We start from the raw sequence: 19,209 nt of genomic DNA on the forward strand, positions 1-19,209 counted from the left end.
GGTCCCCTCCTCCCGAAGCAAAAAAAAAACAAAAACGAAAAAGTAGCAAGGCCCTTCTCCCTTCCTCCCGATTTCGCACGGGCGTCCATCCAGGCAGAGGGAGCCGGTGACTGCCGTGACCAATCAGAAACAAGTAAGCGTGATTTATGTTTGCTTAGTCAAACCCGTATCAAACGAGTAGTACGTGACTGCCGTGACGTCACGACGCACGGGCATTCATTCCGGCGGGGGCCGTGCGATTCCGGCGAATGGCTGTGCGATTTTGGCGCTCATGGCATGAGCGCCAAAATCGCACGGGCATTCATTCCGGCGGGGGCTGTGCGGTCATCCAGGCAGAGGGAGCCGGCGGTCGTCGGCTCCCTCTGCCTGGATGAATGGCCGTGCGATTTTGGCGCTCATGGCATGAGCGCCAAAATCGCACGGGCATTCATTCCGGCGGGGGCTGTGCGGTCATCCAGGCAGAGGGAGCCGGCGGTCGTTGGCCCCCTCTGCCTGGATGAATGGCCGTGCGATTTTGGCGAAATCGGGAGGAAGTCAAGAAGGGAGGCCGTGCGATTTTGGCGAAATCGGGAGGAAGTCGAGAAGGGAGGCCGTGCGATTTTGGCGAAATCGGGAGGAAGGGAGAAGGCTGTGCGATTTCGGGAGGCCGTGCGATTTTGGCGAAATCGGGAGGAAGGGAGAAGGGACTACCGTAGCAGGCCCGAGCCTTGCTACTTTTTCGTTTTTTTTTTTGCTTCGGGAGGAGGGGACCGGACGGGGCTGCAGGAGACCGGACTGGGGCTACACCGGAGACCGGATGGGACCAGGGCAGGTAAGCAATGTTTTTTACACTACACTAACGCCTACTAGGGGGAGGCGGTAAACTAACACGTTAAGGCCGTGGCAAAACAGCGGGTTACTGAGGAGATAGTATCAGCGCCCGTTACAGTATAGGAGGGGAATAGCTAATTCCTTCATTATACAGCTTTTTCGTTCATTTACATGCTGGGTGCAGAAAGGGTTATGTGTCTATTTTAGGAAGCGCTAAGGACGCGTGAAACTGGAGACTGTATCGCTGGATCGCCTTACTCGTCTGTATTGTGCGCTCCCAGCACGTTACAGACGGGAAATCTTCAACCGCACGTTACTGTATCGACCCGCTAGAGCAGGGGTCGGGAACCCATGGCTCGCGAGCCAGATATGGCTCTTTTGAGGGCTGCATCTGGCTCGCAGACAAGTGTTGCCACACTTTCCCGCTGACCCAGCTGCTCCCCGGTCCTCCTCCGCCCGGGCGGAACGCGGCAGGACAGCTGGAGTCAGCGGCACCGGCGTGCTCTCTTCTTCCCGCCCCCCCCCCCCCCCCGCGGCCCGGAAGAGGAAGTGGAGAGTATCGGGTGCCTGCGCGGCAAGAAGAGGCCACGCTAGTGCGCTCGGCATCGGCCCGAAGAAAAGAAGACTGTGCAGCGCGACTCGGAGGAAAATGAAGAGGTTCAACCGCGGCCGATGGGACTCCGCCTCCGCGAGGGCTGAAAATGAAGAGGTTAGTGTTGGGAGGAGGCTGCTGCTGCCGCGAGTTCCTGGGGTGGGGGTGAGAGAGAGTGAATGAGCGAGCGAGCGTGGCCTCTTCTTGCCGCGCAGGCACCCGATACTCTCCACTTCCTCCTCCGGGCCGCGGGGGGGGGGGGGTGCGCCTGTGTGTGAGAGATTGCATGTATATGAATGATTGAGAGTTGGGGGGTGCCTGTGTGTGTGTGTGAGAGATCGCATGTATGTGAATGATTGAGAGCCTGTACATGTGAAAGAGAGTGTCTGTGATTGAGAGCCTGCCTGTGAGAGAGAGCATGAATGTAAGTTTACAATTGAGAACCTGTATGTGTAAGTTTGTGATTGAAAACCTGTTTGTGTGAAAGAGTATGTGTGTATGATTGAGATCCTTTGTGTGTGAGAGAAATCATGTGTATGTATGATTAAGAGCCTGTGAGTATAAGTAAGAGAGAGATCATGTGTGTCTGTGTGTGATTGAGAGCTGGTTTAGGTGATGGAGCATGTGAGTATGTGATTGAGAGCCTGTGTGTAAATGAGAGAGAGAGACCATGTGTGTCTGTGTGTGATTGAGAGCTGGTTTAGGTGATGGAGCATGTGAGTATGTGATTGAGAGCCTGTGTGTAAATGAGAGAGAGAGACCATGTGTGTCTGTGTGTGATTGAGAGCTGGTTTAGGTGAGGGAGCATGTGAGTATGTGATTGAGAGGCTGTGTGTAAATGAGAGAGAGAGACCATGTGTGTCTGTGTGTGATTGAGAGCTGGTTTAGGTGAGGGAGCATGTGAGTATGTGATTGAGAGCCTGTGTGTAAATGAGAGAAAGAGAGGACATGTTTGTAAGCATGTGAATGAGAGTCTGTGTGTGAGAGAAAAAGACAGCATGTATGTGTGTGATTGAAAGCCTGTGTGTGTGTGTAAGCGTGAAAAGATAGACAGCATGTGTGTAAATGTGTAATTAAGAGCCTATATAAGTGAGAGAAAAAACGTGTATATGTGAGTACTGAGAGCATGTGTGTATAGGTGTGTCATTGAGAGCCAGTGTGAGAGAGAGCGCTGGTATGTGACTGAGAGAGAGGAGAAAGCTCCAAGCAAACCACCCCACCTCCTGCTAATTCAGAACAATCTCAGGACACCTGGATATCAAACGTTCCCAGGTATGCAGAGCAAAAAAATTTTTGTATCCTTATTATTTTTCATTACTGGGTCTTTGTGTCTGCTATTTTGAAATATTTTGTTGGTATCTGGAAATGTTTTATATGAGTTTTTAATTATTGGATATTCCACTCATCAACTGTTTCGAAATATGTTCTTTTTGTTAGTACAGTTTTACTGCTGATGATTTTATATTTCTTGATTTGTTTTATAAGGATGGGTGATGTTTCTTTTTTCCTTTGTTACACTGCATACAGAGACTCTGGCTTGTTGCAGTTTCCAATTCATTTTTTTCTGTATGCTTCTTGTTATGCATTTTGGTCTCTTTATTCTATGTTAGGTGAGGGACAGCACGTGATTCAGGTGAGGTTTTCTGCTGGCGTGTAGCAGCCTGACTTGGTCCGTTTTCCTAATAGGAGATGTATTGGTGTCTTAAGGCCTGGTGTAATATTTTCAGAGACTTATTGTACTTTAAAAGTGTGATCTTACATAAAATGCACACATTTACTTGTATTTAGTTTTAAACATATTGTATGGCTCTCATGGAATTACATTTTAAAATATGTGGCGTTTATGGCTCTCTCAGCCAAAAAGGTTCCTGACCCCTGCGCTAGAGAATAGCCACTGCCATTAGCAATGGTTACATGGAATAGACTTAGTTTTTGGGTACTTGCCAGGTTCTTATGGCCTGGATTGGCCACTGTTGGAAACAGGATGCTGGGCTTGATGGACCCTTGGACTGACCCAGTATGGCATTTTCTTATGTTCTTATGTCATATTCACCGCTCTAAAATCTCTACCGCGTTCAAAAAGTGGCCAGATCTGGAGCAAAAAAAAAATCATTAAATGGGGCAGAGCTGCTGCTCCTCTTTTCCTAAGTCTTTTCGGCGACAGTTCTGCTTCCATTCAAAGGAGCTCCCGCGCCAACTGCAAAATAATGTTCACGGGGCGCCGCCGCAGTCGTCTAATAAAGCTCAGCAGCCACGCTTTCCACGTGACCAGTGAGTCTCAGGTGCCGCTCCGTCGCCCCTCTGATTGGATGGGCTGGAGCCTCCCATCGGGCACGCGTCGGGTTTGTTATGCCACCGCCTTCTTCCCCCACCCGGAGCAATGGGAATGTTTTATTATATCTTGTGCGCCTACTTCCTCTCCCGCTGGGTGAGTGCTGTGCTAGCCGTTAGGAGCCGAGAGGGGCTGGGTTGACGTGGTGTCTGCTCCGCCTTGCTAACTTTGTACCCCGGGCTTAACCGAAAGCAAAGCTGCTGCAGTCATCGGCGGATCGGAAGCGCTGGGAGTTGTTCGTCTTGGTCTCCACGCCCTTTCCCTTCCTCCTCTGGTGGATACTTTCCTGGGTATAAAGACCCGGCCGTGGAGGAGGGAGAATGAATCGCAAATTCCTGGTTTAGGATTTCCTGCGGATAGTTGGGTGGCGTGGGCTGCTCTTACCTTTTTAAGGATTGTATTAGCAGGACGTGCACAGTGCCCTGGAACTAGCCGACAATCGGACGGATTCGTGAGCAGTGAGATAATGCCGGAGATGCTCGGTATGGTGCTTGCGCTGAAGTTTGCCCCTTACTATGCAAATTTTCATTGTTCTTGCCTTAAGGCTTGGATTATCTGCATAACAACAGCACCAGGTCTCTAGAGCTCTACTTTCACAAGGAACACAATCCGACAACTGTTTTCTGCGGGAAAATGGGATTGTGTATCACCTATTGGGAAATTAACTTAATATTGCAGCATGTATTTCTAGGCAGAACTATTTCTTTCTACAATGCTCTATTACACCACATCATGAGCTAAGCGTTTGAAACAAAACCTTGAGACACTTCACAGGCAGTCTATTGTACTAGAATTAGAAAATGGCTCAAAGATTTCAAACTGGCCAATGAGCCTTACTGGGCTAGATCTTTCTCAATTAGTGGCCACAAAGCTAAAAAAAAAGGTGTTCTTACTCTGCAGTGTCTTTAACCATGTTGAACCTTGAAGGATGTTACAAAAAAGTCACTGTAGATAATTATAGATTTCACAGTATACAATTAACTGTCGTCTTAGTTTAAGATAACTTGAATTTTTCTAAACTTTATAAGAACATATAGATGATTCTTTGGCTATCTGTTTTGACAAGCGCTCTCTCTGTATTGGGGACCTTCCCAGTCCAGACTAAAAAGGCCAGAATTGCCTTCATAACTAAACAGAACAGGGACCTGGAATCTCCAGGCTCATTGATTTCTCTCTTCTAAATCAAGATGTTAAACTTTTATGCCAGATGACTGAAAGAAAACAAAAATTCTAATCAGATTTATCTCAGATCAAATTAACTTTGTTCAGGGTAGGCATTCCTCACTAAGGACTCAAATGTTTGGCAATACCGGAAAAGCTAGAATTACTAAAATAAGTACAAGAGTAATCTGCCTAGAGGCAGAAATATTTATTATACTTAATATACTGCTTGCAATCAACAGAATCCAAGCGTTTAACAAAATCAAATACAAACAGCTTTTGATTACATTTCTTGATTTAGTTTTTTTTAATCTCTTGGTTTGGTTTTAAGGAACTATTTTTTTTTTTTCATAGATAGCTTTTGGCTGGTGGTAGGGAGGGAGCCCTTAACCTAACGTTATAGTAAATACACTTTCAGAATAATGTAATCTGTACAAAGGAATCCAACAAGAGTGTCTGCTTTCACCTCTACTCCATGGTTTGTGCTGGAGCCTCTGGCTATAGCTCTGAGACCAGCCTGACTAAAGTTTTTTTGGTTTTTTTTTTACGGGTAAAGCAGAGCTGAGCTGGCCCTTTATGCTGATGACCTGCTCATATCACATATCTGAACTGCAAGCTTCTTTACCCCATATTCTGTCTCGGTTGAAAACATTCTAGGCAAGCTTCAGGATGTAGAATGCATTTTGTTAAATTATTGAATTGCCTTTGGATGTAGATGAAGCACAGGTGAGGGGAATTTTGACTATTCTTGACTCCAGGGAAGATTAAATGTTTAGGGGGTAAATATTCCAAGACATCTGTAGAATATTTACAATATGAGCTTTGTTCCCTTTCTCAAATAAAGCACATAGGGCAGAGTTTTTATATTTAATACGTCATTAGCTTTTGAGGGTTATGCATTGACCTGATGAAGGCAGAAACTTGCAGAATATTTTTCACCTAAAAACCTGGCTGATCAAAAAAGTCATTGGTATAATGACTGACAGGACCCTTTACCTGCCGCATACATAACCCATTTTCCCCCTCCCTTACCCCCGTCCCTTCCTATTCAGCACTTATTCCCTAGAATAAATCTATCTACTGTAAATCCCCCAAACACTTTTGTTATCCCTATTACGTGTATTTTATTGATATAATTTGAAAAATGATTCCAGTTCCAAATTGTCTGTAAAGCCTGTTGAATGTATCATTTTTGTTGTTTAATACTTTTTGTTTAATACCTTTTATTTAATATTCAATATTTTAATTGTAAAGCCTGTTGCTGCATTACTGTTTAATGTAAACCGAGGTGATGTTCTGAACGTGCTGTGGTATATAAAAATCTCTAAATTTGTGGCTGTTTTTTTACTACTTTTGTACATATATTTTTTTTTATACTAAATTCCTTATTCAAATGAGAATAAAGCTGTATGCACACAATGCGCACATCATCTTAGTACATCAGAACCCTAGAGAGAATGTTGCCTGAACATCTGGTCTCCCTAGCCTTGCTGGTCAGTACCCAACCATGACTGGGGCTTTGTGGCCTGCTGGTACCAACCTTGCTTACCCTATGGCCTGCAGAATCGTGCTTTCATTATTTGCCTTCTTTCTTCTTTATCATTTCTCCTTTTGCCTGTCCTCTCAAAGGAGTGAAGAGAGTTGTTTGTAATACTGCAACCTTCCAACCCTTTTACTACCACTCTGATGGTCTTTGCTGACCCACCTCCCTCCTAGTACAATGCCACAGACCCCCCAACTGATCCTCAGCCTTCCCCTTTACACCACACGGGTACTGGGACAGGTGGGAGCATGGAGCTCAGCCGGAGGTCTCAACACTAGAGAGCGTGAGAATTGAGTCATTGCTTGCTTTCAGGTCCTATACAGAAGCCAGGAGGATGGAGCAGACTCTGACTCGGTCTCACGATGGCTTATTAACATTCAGCTGCAGCTGTTCCCTAACAGGGGAAAAGAAAGATCCACGGGGCAAGGCAATGAGATAGGAGGCGGTCGGGGGGAAAAGTCTCTTCTGACTGTGGTGCAGGGCAGGGAGTACTTCCTTCTCATTCTCCTGTGATCGCCGATGCTTCACGGACTGGTAGAAATGCTGCTAGGGACCAGTGGTTGAGAAACGCAGAATTAGACTAGCCTTTAATGTTTTCTGTGTGTGCACAAATGAATTGAGACATAATTCAGGTTTTTTTTTTTTTGGTTACAGATTGGGAGCCTGTAAAGTTGCTGTCGCAGTGGAAGCATGGAGCAGTATACGGTGCTGAGGGTGATTGGAGAAGGAACCTTTGGAAGAGCAGTTCTAGTTCACCAGAAGTGCAGTGGTCACCCCTACGTCATGAAGGAAATAAGACTCCCCAAGGTACTGTGGTTTGGGGGAGACACAGACAGACACGGACACACACTTCGTGTGCCACTGGCATTCGAAATGGACTTGAAAACGCTGCCCAGATTAGAGAGTACGGTTTTTAAAGCTAACGGTGTGGGAGAGCAGTTTGTTAATCAACAAGTGGCAAATCCGTGGATGGAAGGACGTGAGGATGGACAGCGGGACCCAGAGAGCAAATAGAGATGGTCCTTCCAAACCAGGGAGGCAAATGCAGGGTCTCCTGTTTGTGGTCTGAGTGGCAGCAGTAGAACGGTGCGTGTTGGTAGGTTTGTAACTGCTCTTGGCTGAACCTGGACCCATGTGAAGGAGAACCCTTTCTGTTCAGTCTCCAGGTGCCGTCCAGGACTCCAGGCGAGAAGCTGTTCTTTTAGCTAAAATGAAGCACCCCAGTATCGTGGCCTTCAGGGAGTCCTTTGAGGGTATGTACCAGAAACCTGCTTTTGTTTTGGGGGGTTCCCCCCCTTTCCTATGAATGATACTTGTTTGCATGATTGTGCTGTGGAGTATGAATGGTTGCACTCAAAAGAATAAAAAAAAACAGGCATTTAATTTGTAGTAAGGACTGTTTATGGAATTAGTCTTTGCAGGGGAACTTGAACACTGCATTAAAAAGGGGCATTTAGTAACACTTTCACCTTTTGGTAATATTAGAAAGAAATTCAAGTTTGTGGATGGAATACCAAACCGCACCTTTTTTTAAAGGAAGGTGAGAAACCCTACATTTTATCTATGGAGTCTATTACAGTCTGCAGAAATCCCACTAGTTGAATTGTCATATGGCTCTGCAATTTGGGGTATGTTTTTAAAGCATTTCTCTGCAAGATATACCCCACCCCAGCCCCAATACGCTCACATGCATGCACACATTACCTTTTTCCCCCTTAAAGGTAAAGAAGAAAGGCTGGACTAGCATGCATCCAAACTTAAAAAAAAAATCCTAGTTTCTCTGAAGAGCTGTGCTCTTTTCTTCTCCTGACAGCAGGAGCTGCCTTGTACCTTGTTTGCTGCTGGTAGCAGTGCATGATACCAGATTGTTCCTGTAGCACCATGTATAGTTTCCCTAGAGACTCTGGAACATATCTACTCTTCTCAGTGTGTTACTTCACCAGCACAATGTCAATTTGGCCACCAGCAGGAGGGGCCAGAAACTGGGCTCTTCTTTAAAGGTCAGGTCAGGTGGGCCTCGGGTTAGCTGTCTCCAGTTTCAAGGACAGTGCAATTGATGCCCTAAGTGAACCTTCAGTCATGCATCTCCCTTCTCTAACCTACCTATTGGTGGCAGCTCCAGCACAGCGCGCTCTTCGGTGGTATTGCCTCTGGCACAGCACCCTTCAGGGCCTCGTGCTGGCGGGATCATGCTGCTCCCAAAAGTTTGATATGCTAGGCCAGTGGTTCCAAACCCAGTCTGTGAGACACCTAGCTAGTCGTGTTTTCAGGATATCCACAGTCAATATGCAGAAGATGGGTTTGCATACATTGGAGGCTTTGCGTGCAGATCTTCCCCATGCATATTCATTGTGGATCTCCTGAAAACCCGACTGGTTAGGTGTGTCCCGAGGACTGGGCTAGGCGACCGCCTGGTCTTCCTAATGAAAGCATTGGCCCTGCCTGGTCTCCGTTTTGAAGAAAGCGAGGAGGAGGTGAACCCTCGGAGGAAAGACTGCGCATATCGCAGCCAGCACCAAAAATGGGAATATTCATGCAAGCCAAAAACAAGATCTGAGGGCAAACTTGCTTAAATGCGACTCCTGTGGAAAGTTAACTTTTAAAGCAACACAGCCAATCAAAGGTTGTTAAAGTATCTTGTCTCACCTCTGGAAGGTGGTATCTCCATCTCTTTTGTTTTTTGTAGTTGGTTTCATTTTTAATGGTGGAATTCTGACTGCTTCCCCCAACCCCCCATTGGGTCTTTCTGGGGGTTTTTTTTAACTCTTTATTTAATAGCTTTTCAAGAACATCAAATAAGAAAATATAGGGAATACATAAAGCAGCATGGAATGTTGTAAAAGAAAAAAGGGGAAATATAGATAAAAAAAGACATAAACAAAAACTCTTAGAACATGGGATTAGTAGTACAAATAGGGACCCCACACCCTATTTTCTGTAAATCATGATGTAACAATTCTGTCTCTGCAATATCCTCACCTGCTGCCTCCAGTGTGCCAATGAAGGTCTAGCCTTCCAAAACGTGGCTATGGTAAATCTAGCAGCCACCAAAAGATGAAGAAACAAGGATCTACTTTACAAAGGAATCCCTGACCCTGACCATTTACCTAGCAACCCAAACTCAGGCCCAAGAAAGACCACATAACCCAAGATGTTAGCTATAAGAACATAAGAAAATGCCATACTGGGTCAGACCAAGGGTCCATCAAGCCCAGCATCCTGTTTCCAACAGTGGCCAATCCAGGCCATAAGAACCTGGCAAGTACCCAAAAACTAAGTCTATTCCATGTAACCATTGCTAATGGCAGTGGCTATTCTCTAAGTGAACTTAATAGCAGGTAATGGACTTCTCCTCCAAGAACTTATCCAATCCTTTTTTAAACACAGCTATACTAACTGCACTAACAGATTAAATTGAATCTGTTTTTATGTATCACTAATATATTGGTTTTTTGTTGATTATATTTATCACTCTCCAGTTGTTATAGTTTAAAATCTGTCTTCCTTCTCCCATGTTTTTACGCTCCCTGTTTAATGTAACTTTACCTTCTACCTAGATGTTAATTGGTTTCCCCCTGTTCTATTGTAAACTGGTACGATAAGACCTGGTCTTGAGTATCGGTATAGTAAAAGAAGTTAGATAAATAAAATAAATAAATAACCACATCCTCTGGCAACAAATTCCAGAGTTTAATTGTATGTTGAGTAAAAAAGAACTTTCTCCGATTAGTTTTAAATGTGCCCCATGCTAACTTCATGGAGTGCCCCCTAGTCTTTCTACTATCCGAAAGAGTAAATAACCGATTCGCATCTACCCGTTCTAGACCTCTCATGATTTTAAACACCTCTATCATATCCCCCCTCAGCCGTCTCTTCTCCAAGCTGAAAAGTCCTAACCTCTTCAGCCTCTCCTCATAGGGGAGCTGTTCCAACCCCTTTACCATTTTGGTTGCCCTTCTCTGTGCTTCTAGAATGGTATTTTTTAACAATGACCACACCTCTTGGACATTTTTTACTTTTGTAGCTGCTCCTTTCAGTTTTTTTTTCTAACAATTTTTCTCATTTTATCAAAGTTTCCCTTTTGAAAGCTATCTCCTGTGTTAACCCCCTCCAAAAGAAACGTACGTTTTGGCAATGCCAGAACATATGGATGTACGTACAAAGAGCTGCACATCCTCTCCAGCAACTAGTACTAGCCCCAGGAAAAAAATTTGGCATAATAGTCGGGGGTTCTATAGGTTTGATGTAGGAGCCGAATCAAGAGAACAACCTGCTTAAGGCAAACAGAGCTCTTATGTGCATCCTGCCATATATGCATCCAGTCTCTGTCAGTAAGCTGAAGGTTCAAATCCCTATTCCCAGCTTCAATAAGGGCTTGTGGAGAGTTGCTGCCATTCTTGCCGACCAGAAGACCCTTATATACTATGGCCACACCCCTCTTATGAGAATCAGGGTCACTGATAAATTTCTCAAGCACATTTAATGGTCGCAAAGGGCTTGATACGTTCATTTGTTGAGAGAGAGCCTGCCGAATCTGCAGATATAGGGCATGCCCATCCAAATGGATGTCGTAGTCTTCGACTAAAGACTGAAAGGTCTGCAAGCCATCCTCTCTCCACAGCTGAGTCACAATTGTCAGACCATTATCCTTCCAGCTCTTAACCACCAGGGAAAATGTACAACCAGATATATTCAAATTCCTGTAAATAGGGGAAAGGGGAAGGAGATCTCCAGGAACTCTACCAAGAAATTGAAAAACCTGACGTGACCTTTCTGTTTTTTTATGGTTATTTGTCTACCACTGTTATACCATGTTTTTTTGCTTGTTGGTTGGTTTTTTTTTTGTTTTTTTTTAATGATTTGCATTTTCTCTTGTTTTTTTATTTTTATTTTATGAAATTGTATACTGCCTTGACTCTTGGAAAAGCAGCATATAAATCTTAGTCGGCCCCTCGAGGGACTGGTGCTATCATGCCTTTTCTCCTACGATCACTGGCCCGTCCTTAGGCCTCTCTCCTTATCCATGCTTTTAGCCAGTAGCAGCTCGCCTTTTCTGTAACATTTATTTTATTTTTAAGCAATGTATAACCTGCTGATCTACCAATCTCAGCAGGTTACAACTTACATACAAAGTCAATATTACATACAAGTTTGACAAAGCATAACAAAACAATAGCACATAATAAATAAAATCATCAAATTAATCTAAAACGTCATGCTATTACATTTATATTAACATTGTTTTATGTTCACAGCATAGTATGATTGATTTGCTTTAAGTGGTTTATAAGTCTTTTTAAATAAATAGATAAGAATTACCATTAACATCTGAAAGGATGTGACTCAAAAGTTCTGCAGTCAGCTAACCTCATGTCCATTGCGACTGAGTAAGAACACCAGGCTAACAGGTCGATACAGTAACGTGCAGTTAAAGATTGCCCGTCTGTACGTGCTGGGAGCGCACAATACAGACGAGTAAGGCGATACAGTCTCCAGTTTCATGCGTCCTTAGCGCTTCCTAAAATAGACTCATAACCCTTTCCGCACCCAGCATGTAAATGAACGAAAAAGCTGTATAATGAAGGAATTAGCTATTCCCCTCCGATACTGTAACGGGCGCTGATACTATCTCCTCAGTAACCCGCTGTTTTGCCGCGGCCTTAACGTGTTAGTTTACCGCCTCCCCCTAGTAGGAGTTAGTGTAGTGTAAAAAACATTGCTTACCCGCCCTGGTCCGGTCTCCGGTCCAGCCCGTCCGGTCTCCTGCAGCCCGTCCGGTCCCCTCCTCCCGAAGCAACAAAAAACGAAAAAGTAGCAAGGCTCGGGCCTGCTACGGCAGTCCCTTCTCCCTTCCTCCCGATTTCGCACGGCCATTCATCCAGGCAGAGGGAACCGGTGGCGAAAACGGCCCACGTTCCCTCTGCCTGGATGAATGCACGGCCACCGGCAGTGAAGGAATGGCCGTGCGATTTCAGCGCTGAAGGCAGTCACATGCCGTGACCACGGCATGTGACTGCCTTCAGCGCTGAAATCTCACGGCCATTCATCCAGGCAGAGGGAACCGGTGGCGAAAACGGCCCACGGTTCCCTCTGCCTGGATGAATGCACGGCCACCCGGCTCCCTCCGCCTGAATTAATGCGCGCCTGTGCGACCCGGCCTCATTTGAACACGCGCCCGCCCGCCCACGGCCTCGATCGAACACCCAGCTCCTGCCGCCGGCCGCCTGGACCCACGCCGCTGCCTGGATGACCGCATGAAAGTGACAGGTATTTAAAAAATTTTTTTTTTTAACACTCAGGTTTTTACATATTTTTGGTTTGTTTTTTTTTTACACTTCCTGGTACCTGTCATTTCAAATGTCATTTGAAATGACAGGTACCAGCGCACCCAGGTTACTGTATAGGTGCTGTATTAAGCGCCTATACAGTAAAATGGGTTACGCGGGCATAACCCTTCCCTAACGCTTTAAAGCCGCGGCATGCATTTGCATGCGATTAGAAGAGAGTATCAGGCGCTAGGTCAAGAGAACTGTGCGTGTGGGGAGGAAGGGTGCGCCTGACACTGCCGCACTGTTTCTACCGCGGCCTTACTGTATCGACCTGTAAATGATTAGGAAAGAAAAAAAAATACAATGAGACAAGTCCTTTTTTCCCCTCTATGATAACAACTGAGATTTGTTAACATTATTTTTAAAAGATAACTGGATATGTTTGGAGGAGCACACTGAGAGAATTTCAAGATCCATTCCTAAAATGATGTGACAAATACTGCCTCAATGATGTGCAAATGAATCCAATCACCAGAGCGCTTAGTCAGGGAGGATAATTTCCAACAACTCCATGTGGCCCCATATACATGTGCATATGGGTCCATGCAGGTTTACTATAGTATCTTAGAATCTGTGCAGATGCATCATCACAGCTTCTAAAATATGCATATTTATGGCCCCAAAAGAATGCAGATATATTTCTGTACGATTATAAAACATGCACATATGGTGAAATATTCACGTGTACCTTGAAACTTGTATGCATGTGTGTTTTATGCACTTGCTGTTCTGTTGAGGTGGGTTCATTCCAAGATGGCACATTCCCTCCCTCCCTCCCCAGCAGGGCAGCAGAGGGATGTATCCCTGCTAGGCACAGGTTCCTTCTGTTCCCCGTCTATAGTGTCAGGAGGAACCTGCAGGAGACTTGTAATCGTGGAAGGAGAGGCGGGCCACAAATGGGGGAGAAACCTGAGCAGGGTCCCAGCAGATGTATTAAAAAAAGATGCTCAAAAATGATAGTTTATTGTTCTACCAATTTTGGGAAAGCAATATGGGGGGGGGGGGGGGTAGATGGCATCAAAGAATCATGTTAAATTTCATTTAGCAAATGCTTGTCCAGTGTATTGATTTGTACTGTTCATACAAGGCCTGAGTAATTGCTCTAAAAAAAAATTTAGGCCCAAGTCTAAATTGATCTTGTCTTTTGTGTGCAGCTGACGGCCACCTCTATATAGTGATGGAGTACTGCGATGGCGGGGACCTCCTGCAAACAATTAAACGTCAGAAAGGAAAGCTGTTCCCTGAAGAAAAGGTTAGACACAAACATGATAACTAAACTGGACAACTCTCTCTTCCTGATAGCTAGCATGTATGTTTAACACAGACTACGCAAACATGAGCTCTAAAAATCTTCCCAGCTGCTAACAGTTTCATTATATTCTTACTTCTGTAAACTAACTGGGAACAGCTTCAACATAGATTTGCAATGGAAAGCAAATGACATCATATTTTTAAATCTGTAAATAAAAGGATTTAAAGAATCTTCAGCTTCTAACCTCTGTTTATCATACAAGCAGAGCTCTGTGCAGAGAGGCACCTTGGACAGTATTGAAGTGCTTCCTCACAGGCGCATTATGCTGTTCTCTTACAGTTGGGAAGCGAAAATACATTTTATAAAATATATTTATGGCTATATTTTGAGGATAATATAAAACATACACAAGAAGAGGACCTATTCAACAAATAAATTTGTTTATTCATATATACCAGTAACCTATCTAACATTAAAATCTATCTAACACACTTATCCATCACACATACACCCACATATAAAATCAATTTTCATCAATGAACATGAAATATATTGTATACAATGTATATAGTAATGTAATTACATTACTATATACATTAGATTTTAATGTTAGGTTACTGGTATATATGAATAAACAAATTTATTTGTTGAATAGGTCTTCTTCTTGTGTATGTTTTATATTATTGTGACGAAGAGGTTGTTTACTTTTTGACCCTTGTGTGATAATACCATATATTTTGAGGATAGCATAGTCCAGGAACTCTGCACCCTTCCTCCCTCCCCCCCCCCCCCCCAAAAAAAAAAGTAAAATCCCTTTCTCTTCAACGTTAGAAGCCTAATGAAGGTCTGTAGCACCTTCTTAATTTATTTCTGGCAGTGTAAACTGAGCAGCAGACCTTGTTCTTAAGTTAGTGCCTTCAAATGCTGTAGATTATAGTGGTGGAAAGTAGGAACTAGAGGACCCTTATTCTAATTCCCAGCTGTGCTGATGGAAGCCCTGCTGCCTTACAGTCTGTGTATTCTACTGCCATAACTCTGGAGCTCTTTTTTTCTTTTCTTTATCAGATACTTCATTGGTTTGTTCAAATGTGCCTCGGTGTAAAGCACATTCACGACCAGCTAGTGCTGCATAGAGACATCAAGTCCAAGGTAAGCAGGAGACAGGGTGTGGGTACAAATGCCTAGAATTAAACATTATAGTCCCGCCATCCATCCCCTCCCCTCCCCTCATCTCTTTTTTCTCACAAATGATTCAGGTCTATATGGCTGGCTAGGGGTAGTCATGAGGCCAGCCGGCGTGCACTATGTAGCTTTTCTATTTTACTATATCAGAGTCTTCACCTTCTCCTGATGGGTTATGCTGGCATGTTTTTTTCTTTTGAAGTGACATTTTTTTGCACATCTCCGGCCAGCTCGTGCATTAGTAAAGGAGACTACTATCTAACAGTGGCTTCATTATATCAGTCCCTCTACTCATCCACCCCTTTTATGATCTCTGCCAGTCTTTGTAGAACTGACTCTGCTTCCTTTTCCCATCCCAGAATATAAAATCCTCTCCTTATTAAAGGATCATGTGGATTCATGCTGTGTTTTTTCCAACATAGAATATATTTCTCACCCAGAACGGAAAGGTAAAATTGGGAGACTTTGGATCTGCACGGCTTCTGCGCAAGTACGTAAACCTCTTCAGTGGCATTAATGATATGGAGTAGCCATTGCAGCATTGTTGAACTGATGCTGAAAAGGTCCATTGTTGCTAGCAATAGCAGCAACTAAGTTTACTTTGTTTTTGTGTCTACTAGTTCGATGGCATTCGCTTGTACTTATATTGGAACACCGTATTATGTGCCTCCAGAAATCTGGGAGAACCTCCCTTATAATAACAAAAGGTAGGAATCAAAGCATGGATATGATCTAAATATGGAAATCTTGGGGAAGGGGAGAATGAAAAGAATGTGATAGACAATCAAATGCTTCCAAATTATAAATGAGGTGCAAGAGACTGGCATTTTTGGAGTAAAAAAATACCATTAAAAAAATGCCACAATGTGAGACCAAAGGAAGGCAAACTCATGAGTAACTGGACTTAAATGTCAATAGTTCAATATACACATTTAAGCTGTTTCCTTTTTTTATTTTATTGGTAAAACATATAATAATCAGATTAATGCAAGAAGCAAACTTGATTAACTAGGAAAAAGAAAGATGAGGGGGTAACAGGCCATCATACAAAACAGAATTGAGCTGTCTGAAGTAGACACAAAACCCAGAAAGATAAAGGTAGGCTCCAGTTGGCAAACATGTTTATTTTTGTGTCCAGTGATTGCAGTAGCCATACATGGACTATATTGCCTGCACATTCCTGCTAATGTTTTCAGGAGGTGTTTACAGGAATCCTGTCAAAACATCTTTTTCTGTCCATAAGCAGGGCTGAATCACCCATAATGTGGATGATGGCATCCAGCAGCACTAAACAGATCTCTTGTCACAGCTAGTAGAGCTTCACCTGAGACTGTGTGGGAATTCCTGCTCAGGTGTTGCCTTGCAAAACCAGTCTGTTTTTTTTGTCTGAGCACTAGCACAGATATGTTCCTCTATCTCTCTCTTTCTGAAAAATTTTCAAAACTTCTATCTTTAAAGTTGTTTTACTGCTTTAGCAACCCCCGAACAGCACTTTTCATTGCAACCTTTATTAAAAAAAAAAATAATATAATAATAATATAAATTTGTCAGAATGTCTACTAAAAAATAGTAAGTTGGTTTCAAGACTGTATTTGTGGCAGTCATGTCCATTGCAGATGGACATATTACCTCTGCTATTGTTGCCTCAGTCCGGGACACAGTCAAGCTGATTGTTATAATTGTGGACATATGTCCCCATGAGCAGAGAAGTCTAGGGCCTGGAAAATGGAGGAACTGCATAAATCTGGGAATACTTGAATCCTAATTCTAAAATATCTCCCCCATCGGTGGAACAGGCCGAATCCTTGGGGGCTGAGTAAACCTAGCCGCCATGCATTGAATAAAAGGAGGCACCACTCTGCAGAACCATTTGGAGTGGCGAGCGCCGAAGAAACACAGAACCTCAGGTGATTTGGCATCATTGACACATGATGCAACAGTCCTCAATGCATTGTGCTCTAGTCTAGAGCATTGATTTTTGACGCCTCTACCCAGTAAACTATTGGAAACACTGATGCATTGTACTGCAAATCTTCCTATACAGTTATATGCTGGTAAGCACAAACTCTTCACAGGAGCTAAAGGGGATATGATTTCTCTTCCACCACAGCGAAATTACTGTTGCAGAGTCTGCGTTTAGAAACACCAAATCTTATTGCTATCAGGTGCCTCTTATTTCCAATCTGCCTCAAGTTCAATTCTACAAAGTCCAGAGGATGTACAAGATTCCATTCTAGTATCAGAAGATGTTCCACCTCTAAGTCAGAGGGCACGCCAGCCATTGGACCAGGTAGCGGAGCTGATGAAAGATTCTTTACCTAACGTTACTCCTGGGGGAATTCTGCGCACAAAAACTGAAAATTCTGCAAACTTTATATTGGTCAAAATAACACAATTTACATGACAATCTTTAATAATTACATTTTAAACTATTACAGAAAAAAGTTATTACTTAAAGTTGCAGAATTTTAAATATTTTGAGCAGAATTTCCCTAGAAATTCACTATAAGAGTGTCCTTTACACACACACACCCTCATTCAGGCTCCCTCACTCTCTCGCGCACACACATCCCCACATATAGGGCCCTCTCTCTCGCATACACACCCACACAAGATCCCTTTCTCTCTCACACATACATCCTCATACAGGTTACCTATGTCTCTCTCACGCAGCCCTTCACACAGGCTCTGGCTCACACATACACAATCCCTTCACTCAGGCTAGCAACCCTCACATACACACGACCCCTTTTTTATACACATGAGCTCCCAATCTCTCACACACATACACACTCCTTCACAATCTCCTCATATAGACTCCCTTTCTCTGAAACCCACACTCAAGCATCCCCCCCCCATCCACCCTTTCTTACCTCCCATGCTCTCTCTCCCACCCTCCTGCTCTTTGTCACCCACACTCAAGCATCCCCCCCACTCCCCTCTTACCAACCAAGCTGTCTCTCACACAACATTCTCTCTTACCGGCATCCCCCCCACCCACCCTCTCTTACCTCTCATGCTCTCTCTCACACCCTCCCCTCTCTCACACACACAATCTCTCACCCTCCCCTCCCCGATATACATTCTCTGTCACTGGCATGCTGTGGGATGCGCGCCATTTGCGGCGAAAAGGGAAGGCACCTGTGTGTCGCAAATGGTATGCCGGGCCTTCCATCTTCGCCGCGAACGGAGCGCATCCCGCGGCACACGGGGGCCTTCCCTTTTCGCTGCGAAGGGCACGCCGGGTCTTTATCTTCGCCGCGGGACGTGCTCCGTTCGCAGCATGCCGGGGTCTCCTCTGCTATTTTCTGCGCAGATGGGGAATTCTGCGCAAATTCTGCAGTAGTGCAGAATTCCCCCAGGAGTACCTAAGGTAAAGGAGGGTACCACATACAACCTTTCCTTTCCAAGATGCTATCTTTACTTCCATGTGAGGGAGTCCTAGCATCCCCAATACATGTGGATTCTCCATCAGATCTCCTCCAAAGTGGTTCTAGCCCACGGCCTTCGCATGCAGCGGACTCAGTCACTCCGAGGATGTGCACTAGGAGTACATTCCTCCTGAGGCGACTGCAGACCCCTCCTCAGTCTTCATCTTCATTATTGGAGTCCTGGATCATTGCTCCCTTTCAACTAGACTCTGAAGAGATATTGACAGGAATTTCCTCTGACCCACCTCCAGAACACTCGTCTGCCTTGGAAGACTTTTCCTACTCCAGGATTCTGGACAAATTAGGAAAAGACCTTGGAGTAAATGTTTCATAAGGACAAAGATCTTGGACCTCCTCTGGGTTCTGGAAGCTCCAGCAGAACCCTCAGCTGTTCGGTTTCTAACCTTAGTGTTCTTGCTAAATGCCTTTCAACCCCTAAAGGACAGCTTTTTTTTTTTTTGCTTTTTTTTTATTTTACTTTTTCTTTTCTTCTACTTTTACTGCAGTTCATCTTAATGTTGTTCATTGGATAGTTCATGTATTTGGTGATTAGTGTTCTGTGAGCGGGTGGCACCAT

The 19,209-nt window shown here is 44.2% G+C and overlaps 1 protein-coding gene across 4 annotated transcripts in view; it reads left to right on the forward strand.

The window, feature by feature from the left end:
- Positions 1-3,684: 3,684 nt before the first annotated feature.
- Positions 3,685-19,209, forward strand: part of NEK3 (NIMA related kinase 3) — a 37,866-nt gene continuing 22,341 nt past the window's right edge. Inside the window, exons 1-7 of one of the 4 annotated variants that reach the window (XM_029602787.1) lie at positions 3,685-3,830; positions 7,093-7,245; positions 7,605-7,691; positions 13,922-14,019; positions 15,085-15,168; positions 15,624-15,691; positions 15,822-15,908. In XM_029602787.1, coding sequence (XP_029458647.1) covers positions 3,752-3,830; positions 7,093-7,245; positions 7,605-7,691; positions 13,922-14,019; positions 15,085-15,168; positions 15,624-15,691; positions 15,822-15,908 — 656 coding nt within the window. In that variant the 5' untranslated portion in view covers positions 3,685-3,751. The other 3 variants (XM_029602790.1, XM_029602789.1, XM_029602788.1) reach the window with 3 other exon arrangements.

The sequence above is a fragment of the Rhinatrema bivittatum genome, chromosome 5 (genome assembly GCF_901001135.1).
Source record: "Rhinatrema bivittatum chromosome 5, aRhiBiv1.1, whole genome shotgun sequence".
NCBI lineage: Eukaryota > Metazoa > Chordata > Amphibia > Gymnophiona > Rhinatrematidae > Rhinatrema > Rhinatrema bivittatum.